Raw genomic sequence first — 14,336 nt, 5'->3', positions numbered from 1 at the left:
CACACACACACACGCATACGCATGATGTTAGCGTGCTGTGTGTGTTCTCTGGTGTTTTGGACTAGGTGGAGACGGGAGGAATGTTTAATATGTTATCTCCTGCCCCCCATGTAGTTCATCCTCCTCCACACACATATACACAAACACACACACACACACACACACACACACAGCTGTAGGCACTATGATGGGAGCGATTAGCAGGGTGCATGTGTGCCCATGAGTGTGTTTGTGTGTTTGTGTGTGTGTGTGTGTGAGGTCGTCAGATATCAGAAGTAAAGATAGAGGGACCAGAATGATGAATGCCTTTCATTAGTGCCCTGTGAGAACATGCACACACACACACACACACGTACACACACACACACACACACACAAACAGACACATGCACGCACGGCCAGCAGTCACTTCATGAAAGCAATAAGCCCCTTGTCAGTGGTCTACAGTTGCCTTGGCAACAGTTCACAGGGTACAGTGTGTGTGTGAACATCTGTGCCTTAATGTCCTTGGTGTTAGCACCTCACGCACTGATGAAGGTATGTGGGTGTAGACGCACATGTGCGTCTGCATACTCATTGTTGGCTGCATCGTCAGTTTTGTAGTCGTGGTGTGTTCAAGGACTCCTCAAGCCTGTCAGTGTGCTTGATTGTAGGTTCAGTTGTCAACGCCATTCATTTCTGCTATTGTTACTTAGACATTCCCTTTTCAGTCAACTGTGTGATGAAAGGAGATAAATGGTTTGGAGTAGCTGCAATTAAAAGATACACGAGATTATTTTAAAAATGGAATGATCTAAGTTATAATCACAGGCTGCATCCTTTTATGTGCTGTATGTTTAGAAGAACTTATTTCCAAAAGAGGCCGCTTTCAGGTTTAGACAGACCTTTAGAGTGTATCAACAGTTGCTCTTTTTTGTTCCTCAGTTGTGTTTTTTTTTTCTTTCGCTGGTAAATGAGGTTCACAGCTGCGGTCTGTGTCTTTGTTAATGGTGGGATGCTCTTTTAAAAAGTCTGTACACAGTGGACGGTCTAGTCTTCCACGCTGTGTTGGCTGCAGACTAAGAAGCAAATTGAATGGAACAGAAGGATCAGACGTGAAAGATCAGAACCGCTGACTTGAACTTAGAGAGAGATTTTGTGGTGTGAAGCTGACAGACAAATGGAATAACACAAAGGGTTTCCAAAAAGTAGACATGTCTTTTTCTCACTGCACGGCTGCAAGAAGCAAACTACTGTCTTGGTTAAGGGAAAGAGAAAGAAAACAGGGACGGTAGAAGACAAACTAAGTATAGATTTAATATACGGTCATGGTGTTCATGGAGCTTCTCAATCATATTTTCTGTCTAGATGTTCACATTTCTTTTTTCTTAGCTCTTGCAACACTTTGCATCCACGCAGGCATAAAAACTGAAGTTCAGAGTTAATTTGTTCATATTACATGATGTTGTATCACATTTCATGGCATTTGAGTAATTTAACTACTACATTTCCTTGAACCGAAAGAGCAACTCTCTCAGAACCACAACCGAGCTGCCCTTGAGCAAGGTCCAGAGCTGCTGGAAGCCAATCAGATCAGCCAGCCTTCAGATGGGAACTGTGTGATCATGAGCAGGGAGTCCCTAAAAAGAGGAGAGTGTTACTATCGGCGATCGTGACCCGAAGCGAGCAGGAAGGATTGTGGCTGACCCCTCCCACTTCAGAAACAGGATGTTTGAAACTTTCCCCTCCGGCAGGACGCTGCGCTCCATCGAGACCAAAACCTCACATCAGCTTCTTCTTGACTGCAGCTAGTCTCATCAACAAGACACTGACTCTTATTCCGCCCAAAAGACCCTACACTCCACATTAATGTGAAGCCTCCCCATCTGACTCACTGCATTGCATTAATTTTTGGATATTATCTCTGCACAGTGCACATATTCTGAATGCTTCCTGCTGTGAACATTTGCACATTCCATTCCCTCGTTTCAAATGATATCTTCATTTTCAAAACAGATATATTTTACATATTCTTTTGTAAGTTTGTGTTTGTGTGTTTGTCTGCAGGATTATGGAAAAACTATGGCCCGATTTTCATTAAAACTTGGTGGAAGAGTGCAGCATTAGCCAAGGAAGAACCCATTAACTTTCAGAGTGGATCTGGGCAGTGTTTCCCAAACTTTTTACATCGTGTACCATCTCAAAAAATATTAGGCTCCCTAAGTACCACCATTATAACCAATGTTAAAATACAGTGTAGCGTAGGCTTACTCAATACAGCCGTTTGCTGCTAACTTCAGCAGGTGCTGTGGATGCTTAAGCAGCGCTGCTTAACACTCGTGCTCGGTTCACTGTTGTCAACTTCAGTTTTACCAGAGATAATAACGAAAAATGTTTGAACTTCACGCTTTACAAGAACAAGTAATAATACTGACCATGAACTAATTTTTCTTCTATATGTTTGCTGTTTTACACCAAAACACCAAGGCAAAGTCCTTGTATGTGAAAACGTGCCTGGCAATAAACATGCCTCTGATTGTGATACTTCCCTCAATAGATGCAGTGTAAAAAAAAACATCTGCTTAGAAATAACCGAAAAACGACGACGTAAAAGTACAGAACGTTATTATGTTTATGATATTAATCTGTAATCAGGCAATTTTATCCATATTTTAATGAGTTTATGCCCCTCTAATTTGTTTTTAATCTGCAATGCAACCCAAACGTCCACCTTGAGGATTGCAGACCTTGACTTCATTTAACATTTAACGTTCACGTTAATATATACAAGAAGAGCTCGGTTATTCTGAGCCGCTCGTTACTGGAGAGATACCAAAGAGTCAGACTGTTTGCAAAACTGAAATTGAGCAGTGAAGGCAGCAGGTATCAGAATCAATTTGAAGCTGTGAGGCAAATATAATTATGATGTGCTGCTAAATGAATACTTTCACCCAGCAACACCGCACACTTCTTCATACTCACAATGCTTTCACTGCCTGGCAGAGCCTTCATTTGTCTCTGCAGCGAAATTAATTTGCCTTGATGTTTTTGAAAGAGCTAATTTGCAGGCTAATTAACCTAATCAGTCTGGGAAGGGAAAGACAGAGAGGGGGCTCAACCTGCTCTGTCTCACTCAAGAGGAGACACACACCTGTAAAACACACTGACGTCTCAACGTTGTTTTCACATACGGAGTACTAAAATGTAAACAGGTACAAGTGCTGCATGACCACACACACACACACACACACACACATGCACAGCCAACCTCACTCCTCCCCCACAGAATCTTTGTCATCAACACTTGCAGCACGGCAAAGGGCAGCGGAAAGGTTACAAGCGTGAGTTAGTGGAAAGGTCGAGTTAAAGGTCCTGCTTTATTTTTTCTTCTCTCTGTCCGTCGTCTGCCGGGGTAAGGAGCGCCTCCCAATGCGAGACACAGAGAGGGAGAGAGATCAGCAGGGACAGGCGGAGCAAGAGGGGAAATGTTTAGTTGACCTTATTTTGATCTTTGCTTCTCAAAGAGGATTAATCCTTCAGTAATGGTATTTAAAGGATGCCATATTTGATTAAGGAGAGAGAGACATCAGTGGACCAACCACCCACCCCTCCACCCTGCATCTCAAAATAATGCTGAGTTCAAGCCATGATGGGGTAGTCAAGCTGTCAAGGACGCAGCGCTGCTTTGTTATTGTATGATACGGTGGAAATGTTTTGAGAGGCAGAGGAGTTTTTAAAGTGATGCGGAGCACGGTTGGCATTGCTTTCTGGCTGATTTATTCTAATTTAGCTCAAAGTGGAAGTCTTGACACATGCAAAAGATTTTTAGGATTTAAGTGGGTGCTTTTCACTGGGCATGAGACGTCAGTAACATTCCTCATACACAGATTTATGTAAAACTGGACGCAAAAGATGGCGCCTATTCAATTCAATGAGAATTGCTCGCGTGGCACATACACCAAAACATTTTTTAAGCTTCCCTGCTTTGGTGAAAAGGTAGTTTCAAAGAAAACCGTTTAAAGATCTGCCTCACAGCTGCTTCTAAAACATGAAAAATAAAAAAAAAGGTAGCAATGGTTATTTGTGCAGTTTCAGAGAATCTTCAGTCCAGGGAAATTTTTGCTGATCCAGCTTCTTTTAAGTAAACCGTTCTTGTTTCCTCCAGAGCTCGTCCGTGTCTCCCTCGGCCAGTTTTCGGACCGGAGAGAAGCACAGGAGTTCAAGCGATTACTCCTCGGACAGCAAGAAACAGAAGACAGATGATAAGGAGTCTACACGCTATGTGGGTGAACACATGTTTGTTTTTTCTGTCTTAATGAGTTCATTTTTAATTTCAAATTAATTACAATGGAAGGGCAGAACTACTACATCAGCTACACTTTGGGTCAAATGTTCACCACTTAAGAGATAAAAGAGGAGTTCTGAGTGTCTAGTTGGCAATTAAAACACAGTGAGAGAGAGACCTGACATGTCAGAGGTTGTTGCTTGGTTTTGAACTCAGTGTGTTGCAGTTTATGGTTTGTACTGCAGCCAAATGAGCCATCTGGATGCTACACAATGGAACCATTTTGACCACTTTATCTTATAATTAAAACGTGCAAAGATACAAAAGGAATAATGCCACAGGGATGATTAGTCTTTATGGTTTTCTCTCAGAACATTCATTAATCCATCCATATTAAATTCAAATTTTATTATTATAAAACAATTACATTTTATGATCACCATTTTACTATCAAATAAATGGGATGATACATTTGATAAAAGCACTGAGATCTGTATTTTTAGAGAGGGAGAATTGAGATAGTTTAATTTTCTCCTAAGGACCCTTCATAAATGGACGCATAGAGGAAGTCTTCAAGACCCCAAGTCCATCCATTTGATCCAAAATGCTAAGCACATGAAATGCACGTGCAAGTTTTACACATACACGAGTGCGTCAAGTGTTCATCTTCTGTGTGTCCCCTCCCAGGAAAGTGATGGAGAGAAGAGCGATGACAACCTGGTAGTGGACGTCTCCAACGAGGTACAGCAGTTTAGCAGGATGCCGTCTTTTGCGTTACCTGATCAGAAAAAACATAACTCCATCTGACTCTCATCTTTGTGCTCACTCACCACAGGATCCAGTGTCTCCTCGAGGAAGTCCTGCCCACTCACCTCGGGAGAACGGCTTGGACAAGCGTCGTCTGCTGAAGAAGGACGCTCCGCTGAGTCCTTCCTCCATCGCCTCCTCCAGCAGCACACCTTCATCCAAATCCAAAGAGATTAATTTGGTGAGTCATCTGGGTAATTATAGCCCTCTGATCTTCTTTTTCATCGTTTCTCTGGGTAGTTTTTCTATTTTTTTTACACATTTATAATAATCATGTAAGCTATAAAAGAGAATGAAGGTGTTTCAGTGTTTAGATTAGTGTTCAACCATTTGTGAGTAAGATGACTTTGCCTCTTTGTGTTGTAGAACGAGAAGTCCACAACGCCTGTGTCAAAGTCCAGCACCCCCACATCCCGCTCTGATGCCCCGACACCCAGCAGCACCTCCACCCCAGGCCTCAGGACAGCACCCGGTAAACTGACAGGAGTCGAGGCGCTCGGTGAGTGTTTCACACAGAACATAAAACTTCTCTTGAAACTGTTCTGATTAGCATAAAGATAGTCATCTCATTTTGAGCCAGAACATCATAACGTTTGATGAAATACCAGATTCGCGAGCTGTCTCAGATCAGATGTATCAGATAAAACATGCCCTCTTACTTGTAGGCTAATGTAAAAGTCCCAGCTTATCAGTGTTTTGTCTCTTGTAGCTCCTGGTCTCCGTACACCATTGGCGGTGCCCTGCTCGTACCCCAGTCCGTTTGGAATGGTTCCCCACCCGGGTATAAATGGAGAGCTGAGTGGAGCGGGAGCAGCCTACACCGGCCTACATAACATTTCTCCACAGATGAGCGCGGTGGCTGCGGCTGCAGTGGCAGCTTATGGACGCACACAAGTGGTACCCCGACACACACACATTGTACATCTTCCAATTAGGATCATTTTAAATGTGACTTTTATTACTGGATTTACAACTTCTGACCCCACATGTGTGATCGAAAGAGAGTATTATTTTAGTGGGTCGCTATCAGAAATGACAATATGAGCCTGCCTCACATTGAAATATTGCCATTGTCAGTGACAAACAGTATATAATCGTCAAGATACCAACAGCTCTGGTTTTTCTGTAAAGTGTTTGTGGTTGAATTGTTTCTAAACTCTCTTCCTCCTGTTCTCTAGGTGGGATTTGATCCTCACCACCACATACGTGTCCCCGGCCTTCCTCCCAACCTGTCAGGCATTCCTGGTGGAAAACCGTATGTTTCCTCCGCACAAATACAGACACAGTGTTAAATAAGTCAAAAGTTATCTCCTCTTCTGTGTATTCTCTGTTCTCTCACCACCCCATGACCCTTTTCTTTCCTCCAGAGCTTACTCCTTTCATGTGAGCGCTGATGGACAAATGCAGCCTGTGCCTTTTCCTCCGGATTCACTGATCGGTCCTGGCATCCCGCGCCACGCACGACAGATCAATACTCTCAGCCATGGGGAGGTGGTGTGTGCTGTCACCATCAGTAACCCCACGCGTCATGTCTACACCGGCGGCAAGGGCTGCGTCAAGGTGTGGGACATCAGTCACCCGGGTAACAAGACCCCTGTGTCCCAGCTGGACTGCCTTGTGAGTGCAATGACCCTTACATACATGACACTGCAATATAACGTATTAATTAACAGTAACAAAGTACTCCTGTGCGTCTGTCACACCAGAACAGAGATAACTACATCCGCTCCTGTCGGTTACTTCCGGATGGGCGGACTCTCATTGTGGGGGGCGAGGCGAGTACTTTGTCAATCTGGGATTTGGCTACACCGACTCCGCGGATCAAGGCTGAACTGACTTCATCAGCACCTGCATGTTACGCTCTGGCCATCAGCCCCGACTCCAAGGTCTGCTTTTCCTGCTGCTCCGATGGAAACATAGCCGTCTGGGATCTTCACAACCAGACTCTGGTTAGGTATGGAGCTGGGTTTGATTAGTGCTGGATGAATCAGTGATCATTGTTATAATCAATAACTATACCAGAGTCAGTGTCACTCAGTTGCAGACATACAGTAGACCAGTGTTTCTCATCCATGTGTTATGAATGCCAGAGAGTCTCACAGCATCACTGATAAGTTCACCTGATGCTGGCAGAAGGTCTGTTAATCACTGGATCATTGTTAATCAGTCCAGTGTTTATACTCAGGATGTGTTACTGATTATTCTTGAGCCTCCAAAACTCCTGCGGGTTCTTTGGTTTGATGAAAACTGCAACATTGTGCATGGTTTTGTTTGACTTGAGTGTTTCGCTGCAGGCAGTTCCAGGGCCACACTGACGGGGCGAGCTGTATAGACATCTCTAATGACGGGACCAAGCTGTGGACTGGAGGCCTGGATAACACCGTGCGGTCCTGGGACCTAAGGGAGGGACGGCAGCTGCAGCAGCACGACTTCACTTCTCAGGTACACGTTTTTACAGACAAACACACCCTATTAGTGCAAAACTATATCTACTGCTGTTAGAATATGGTACAGATCATAGTTTGTGTCGCAGTTGTGTGGTTTGTAGCTTGTTCAGTCAGTAAGCTGCACACGGGATTGCTTTTTATTATTATTTGGTGGTTAAAGAAAAAGGCACAGATTGTTGAAAATTGTCCATTTCAGGACAAGTCGCAGCCATTTGCAGTTTGTGTGATTACACTCTCAGGCTTTGCTTTATTGCAGTAATTTACAAGCTCAGTTCAGAACATTTAACCCACAATAAAGGCCAGATGGAGCCGTCTGCTCGAATACCTTTAACACTAATAGTAATGGCAGTTGGAATTTAGTTTTTTTTCAGGTGAGGAGAAGAGCAGCAATAATTGACCATTACTGCAATTTTTCCTGAAAAGACCCATTTCACAAACTCAGTGTGCACTGGAGGAGGTGAGTGTGCATTGAAGAGAGGGCAGGGCCGACAGAGAGAGAGAGATGGACAATGGAGTGCTGATGTTGTCTCATAATATCTGTTCTTAGCCTCCTAAACCTCCCCAAAAACACAGCTTCGGTAATTTTTAGACCAGAGATTTGGCATAGAAAAAACACGATTGTATTTACCAGGTTTATGGAGACATAAGGTGTATTCTCCGTGTGCTATTTTGGTCTTTGTTACAGAAAATAAAATGTTGAGATTTTTCCAGCAGGACTTTTGCTGTTACTTAACATAATTTTAGAAACTGAAACAACCATCTGTTTCAACAGATTAGCACATCAGGGACTGAAATGTTTACTGAAGTAGAAAAGCATACAGATGACTTTTGCCAGCATACATAGATATGTTAATATCACTGCCCACCCCCACACCCAAACACAGTCTTCATGCGAAGAAAAAGAAGGTATACTAAGATAAGAAATTATTATGTATTTCATTTATATGAACTATAAGAGTCATAACAGCTGGGTTTGGTTGCAGATCTTCTCACTGGGATACTGTCCAACGGGAGAGTGGCTGGCAGTGGGGATGGAGAACAACAATGTGGAGGTCTTACATGTCACCAAACCTGACAAGTACCAGCTCCACCTGCATGAAAGCTGTGTGCTCTCACTCAGATTCGCTCATTGTGGTAAGAATCAACAAATCTATGAACACGATTCTGTCTTCAGACATGTTTCTACCAGTATGTATGGAAAGATCGTACATGAATATATGCACCAAGTCCTGGGGAAAATGGCTTGTTGATTGTATTATGTGTGAATTCATGAAAACTGTTATATATGTTGAGTGAAAATAACAATTTGCAGCAGGTTTACAGTGCTACATGGTAAGTAAAGGATGTGGGAATGTGACTAAATGTGGCAGGTTTGTGTAGGAGACCGTGAAAATGAGCTGAAATGTGAATTTACAATGTAAATGAAGGCGATTTTCAAAAGAAGGCATTGCACAGAAATCATGCTGGACGAGTCTACAACACATATGAATCCAAACCAATAATTACTTTTTTTGCAGTGAAGATTGAGACTCCATAAACTTGAATTAGCTAGCATAGTTTAAACTGAAGTGTTATTATGATTTTTTTACCAGAGCAAATGGATTATTTTGACATTTACATTCAATTCAAATCAAAACTTTATTTATATAGCCCAAAATCACAATCGCATTGCCTCAGTGGGTTACATTGTCATTACTTAATGCTTAAATTGACCAACAGGCCTCTACTATTGTTTAATTTTGAATCTACCAGTTTGTCAGTACTGTGCTGCAGATAACGACCACACTAAAGTTTAAGAAATATCTCTAAAAATAAGCATTTTGAGCTCATGCCGACAGTATTTGAGTATTATATGTTGGCTTCACACTAAAATTGATTCAATTCGCCCTCCAGTGGTTAAAATAAGGAGCTGGTGTTCAGCTTGACATTTTTCACTGTTCAAGGATTTCACCACATTGTGTGGTAACATTGTTTTGCACCAACAGTGTAGGTAGGTAGACTTGAGATGCTGTTTATCTAGGTTTTCCTCCAGAACTATGAAGAGCCATTAGGGGCATAATTCAGAATTACCTCTCACATACACACATAAAACCAAACTCATCACATAATTTAATGAAATACACACACACACACTAATAAGTGGAAACACTTTCACGCACACAATTAAAATATTCTCACATACACACATGAAACCAGACTAATTCACATACTATACTGAAAGCAACGCAGAGATACAAGTGTGATGCTTTCACACACACAGCTGAAACACTCTCGCACAGATAACATGAATTATTTCAATAACACACTCAAGTGTGAATGCGACAGGTAATTCTGAATGTGCACCTCATGGAGTCCCCTTTCCTTTCCCAAATGTACACAGGTGTGTATTTTACAAGACTACAAGCAACATTTCCACTCAGTTACACTTTGTTTCACTCTCCACTGAATATCTCAGTGTGTGACTGCACTATCATTAGGTTTATCAAATAAATAGTTACCCCTGCACCAAAAATGATTGTTTAGATTTATTATAAGATGAGTTTTGATGGTTCAGTTAAGTCCTATTTACGTAAATTAAGTGTTAAGATGTGTGTTAAATTTGTGGCAAATAGTTTGCCTTGATGAGGCCTAATGAAGTTTGCCATCCTCCCCAGGGAAGTGGTTTGTGAGCACAGGAAAAGACAATCTGCTCAACGCATGGAGAACCCCATATGGAGCCAGCATATTCCAGGTAAGTGTGGAAAGATGTAGCACAAGAACATAAACATGGATGACAGGAAGCTGAGAGGCAGAGTACAGTAAGGTCTAATAGTCAGAAAGTTACAAACTTAATCTAAAACTGTTCTGCCTACTGGCTGTCAGCTTTCTGTGGAAAAAGTTAGGTAAAAAGTTAAATGGTCATTTATAGACAGGAACAATCGTGAAAGGTGTACACTCGAGTGAAAATCAGAAATCTTTAAAAGTAAAAATGTAGCCACATGCTCAGCTCTCATTCTGGGACTTTTTTTTTATGAAGGACACAAAAATTTGACCAAAAAGCCTTAAAGCAAGGAAACACAAAGTTGCAGTGGGAGTTAAATGTGTGACTGAACTTGAGAAATAAATTGAATAAAGTCCCCGTCTGTCAAACACATGGCCTTCATCCCTTTTCTCTCTTGTTTTTTTTTTTTTTTTTTTTACATTTCCACACGTGTTACTCCCCTTACAGTCAAAGGAGTCCTCTTCAGTGCTGAGCTGCGACATCTCCATAGATGATAAGTACATCGTGACGGGCTCAGGAGATAAGAAAGCGACTGTCTACGAGGTCAACTACTAGGAGGGCCGCGGTTGTTCACTGACAAGGCCATCCTTCCACCCAGGCACTATGTGATGTCTCTGCCATCAATGTACAATTCTTAATGTGTATAAAATGGATTTGAGAGGAACTAACCAAACAGACCGAGTCTTTCTTGGACAACAACCTTTTGACCTTTTATTCTACTGGGATAAAAAAAAAAAAAAACGGGAAGAACTGAACACAGAGATTTTTCTTTTTCTACTGAGTGGTTTTTTGATGTTGTGAGGATGAGTGAATGTCCTTGTGCACTGGATGTGAGAGGATGCTGTTGTTACACCAGATAACATTCCTTTATACTTTAAGGCCTCTGATATACTTGTTTTGTTTTATCAACACATTTGTAGCTGCTTGTCATTGTTCGAATAGGGCCGGATCATCCCTGACTGACACCAGAATATCTCCTCTGAAACCCTCCTGTAACGACACATAGACATTCACAACTAAACATAGAAACACTTGAGAGGGTTACTGTTGTCTTAATGTAAATATCATGGGAGAAGAAGCAGCTGTGATGACAAGCTCTAGAAGTTTCTCTGCTATTGCTCTTGTCGTTTCTTCAGAGTCTGCTGCCAACCGTATTCCACATCTTGATATACTGCTACTTCAGGAACACTGGTGATACGCAGTGGTAGCCATTGCGCACATGTAAGTAACAGTGTGTAGGATTTAGTGGCATGTAGTTGTGTGGTGGCAGATTGCAACCAACTGACCTCCCCTTCTATATTTGCATAAAAGCTGAACTGTTTTATCAGTACGAGCTCGAAAGGCAGCCGACCTTTTGTTGTTTTTTGTGGATCCGTCTCATTCTTGCCTACGGGCACTGTATGCTAATACCTCATACCAAATTTGCCTTTTTTTTAATGTCGAGACAACTTTTTGTTCGTTATGTTCATCAGCCTTACATGTGTAGAAAAAACAATTACATCTCCTTAACAAGCCAGTGGACTGATTACATTTAAAATAAACAGATTTCACATAGGGACGGTCGCATCGTCATTCAAGTAGTAGACTGCTATCACGGTTAGCTTAGCTCAGCATGATGATGTTCCCCCATATTTTCAGACGTAGTGCTAAGCTAAGCTGCAGGTTGTAACTTCATATTTACTGCTCAGACATGAGAGTTGTATAGATTTTCTCATCTTAATCTCAGCAAGAAAGCAAACTAATATTTTCCAAAAAGTCAAACCAATCTTTTAAGTGCAGCTTGTGTCTATACATACCTGCTGTATGTGTTCATTAAATGTTTTTTATTTATTTTCTCCCACAACCCTCATAATTCTTAGCAAGGTGTGAGCGCAGTCTTCGTGTGTGTGTGTGTGTGTGTGTGTGTATGTGTGTGTTTCGATCCTGTGGGCGATGAACAAATAGACTAACAAGATTGCCCTCAGTGCCCTCACTACTGTGTGCCCTTTGCACTTGGTTCTGCCCCCTCAGTTCAGACTCCCCTGGATGCTCGCTGGATTCTGTCAGACAGATTACAGTAAAAAACTGTTTGGTTGGTGTCTGGAGGTCAACCAGCCCTCCATTTCCTGCCTGGATCTTTTTTGTTTGGACCTTTTGGACAAAAACAAGTGGTCAGCGATATGTTCGTGATTTCTCTTGGATTTACGTCTGTTGGCTTGTAGAAATAACACAGTGCCTTTATGCTGCTACGCTTCTGACTCCATCTCGTCCTGCTGAGTGTTCAACTACGCGGAGATGAAATGTGTTGGACTCTGCTGTTGGAGTGTTTTTCTAAAAAAATATACCGTTCTGTACATCTTGCAACATTTTAGGATGGGTTTTAGTAAAAAAAAAAAAAAGATCCGCAAAGTAACACAAATGGTAACCAAGAATATCCAGCTCAGTTTGTATCAGTTGTCCTTTTTGCTGAACACATGCACGTGAAACATACTACAGCTGATTCAGTCTGATTGTTTGAAGCATGGTGCCATTAACCAGATGTTTTTGACGTATTCTTCACTGTGCTTTTCTTTCTGCTTTCAGGCTCTGTCCTTGTTGTGTTAATATTTCATTTCTGCTGCAACCCCCTGACCACAAGACACTTATTTACAGAGAGACCTCCAGAAACACAGCACAACAGTATTTATTGGCAGGGATGCAAGTCCCTGATAGATACAACAACACCAACCATCTCTAATCTTAACCTAAACAACCATTTAAAGGAGACATCTGATGCTCATTTTAAGGTTAATAATTTTATTTTGGGTTACCACTATAATATGTTTACATGCTTTAATGCTCAAAAAACACATCGGTTTTCTCATACTGTCCAGGGCTGCAGCACTTTCTGTATGAAACGCTCTGTTTTAGCTCCTGTCTATTTAAATTATACAAATGTGGGACGTTTGTCATGATGTCAAGAAGTCAAGGCAGACAACTGACGAGGTGTTTCAGGAGCAGTGTTTTCTGTGGGAGAGAGGAGCTCCCGTTGGCGCAGACTTTGGGCTTTTTAACTTTCAAGACTATTTACATGCATAAGAACTGATATAACACATTTAACGAGAGGAAAAAACGAAAAAGCATTACAAGACTAAACTTAATTATCTGAAAGTTCACTATGAAAACTTAATCATTTTATTGCTGCCTTAAGATCTTGTGGGATCCAAATTTGAATCACAGAAAGGTTGTTTTGAGGCCAGCTACATTATTTTGAAACCAAACAGAACTATAAACAGACTGAGTTATGGATGCAGAAATCTGTTTTTATATTGTTATTTTTATCCCAGAAGTTGCATATTATAGCTTCAATTTCAAGTTCAAAGTGCAAAAAGACAGAAAAACAAAGTTTCCAGAGTTTTGAATATGGGATTGAAATATGATAATAATAATATTAATAATAATAATCTCATATGTGCTAGAACATGCTATTGTCATGTCATTGTTGATATAATGTAGCCTAAAACATGTTTCTGGCTAAATACAGTTCTTCCTTTGCCTTTTCCTTGCTCACAAGTGCAGCAACTGCCATATGAACGATAGAAAAGTCAAACATGGCCAAATTTAAAGCAACATTATGTAGAAATTGGCATTACAACAAACTACAAACAAAACTCATTACGTCAAAGCAATGTTATGTGTTGAAAACTTGTACCTTGAAGTAAACATGTATGTAACGCTGTGATCCTGCCCTCTCACTGAAGTTACATAGTGCAGAAACAAGCGATAAGGGGGCGGAGTGGCCGAGACAGAGACACCATTCACCGTATGACAAGACACTGTACCATCACAATGATTTTGAAACTGTTATGTTAAAAAGGTAAATAATGTTGCTTTAAATGTGTTTAATGATTTATCATCTGGTTTCCTTTTCAAAGGAATTTTGATACACTGAGCAGTGCTCATGCTCAGTACTAATCTGCCTGAGACCCATCTATCTGTCTTATTTTACTGTCAGGTCGTAATACTTAAATATAATCTGAAAGAGATCAGTTGGTGTCAGCCTGGTACACTCTCATGCAAGTATTAACTCCTCTCCAAG

The 14,336-nt window shown here is 41.4% G+C and overlaps 1 protein-coding gene across 3 annotated transcripts in view; it reads left to right on the top strand.

Annotated features, from left to right (window-relative positions):
- LOC140995937 (transducin-like enhancer protein 4) overlaps positions 1–10,883 on the top strand; it is a 32,753-nt gene extending 21,870 nt beyond the window's left edge. For all 3 annotated transcript variants that reach the window (XM_073466111.1, XM_073466112.1, XM_073466110.1), the window contains exons 9-20: positions 4,145–4,261; positions 4,952–5,005; positions 5,100–5,252; positions 5,438–5,570; positions 5,781–5,968; positions 6,250–6,326; positions 6,439–6,688; positions 6,778–7,025; positions 7,366–7,513; positions 8,502–8,652; positions 10,173–10,249; positions 10,727–10,883. In XM_073466111.1, the coding sequence (XP_073322212.1) occupies positions 4,145–4,261; positions 4,952–5,005; positions 5,100–5,252; positions 5,438–5,570; positions 5,781–5,968; positions 6,250–6,326; positions 6,439–6,688; positions 6,778–7,025; positions 7,366–7,513; positions 8,502–8,652; positions 10,173–10,249; positions 10,727–10,834 (1,704 nt within the window). In that variant the 3' untranslated portion in view covers positions 10,835–10,883. The remainder of the gene's footprint in view (positions 1–4,144; positions 4,262–4,951; positions 5,006–5,099; positions 5,253–5,437; positions 5,571–5,780; positions 5,969–6,249; positions 6,327–6,438; positions 6,689–6,777; positions 7,026–7,365; positions 7,514–8,501; positions 8,653–10,172; positions 10,250–10,726) is intronic.
- Positions 10,884–14,336: the final 3,453 nt, after the last annotated feature.

Source organism: Pagrus major, chromosome 5 (assembly GCF_040436345.1).
Source record: "Pagrus major chromosome 5, Pma_NU_1.0".
Taxonomy (NCBI): domain Eukaryota; kingdom Metazoa; phylum Chordata; class Actinopteri; order Spariformes; family Sparidae; genus Pagrus; species Pagrus major.
This window is presented reverse-complemented; position numbering and strand designations above follow the sequence as displayed.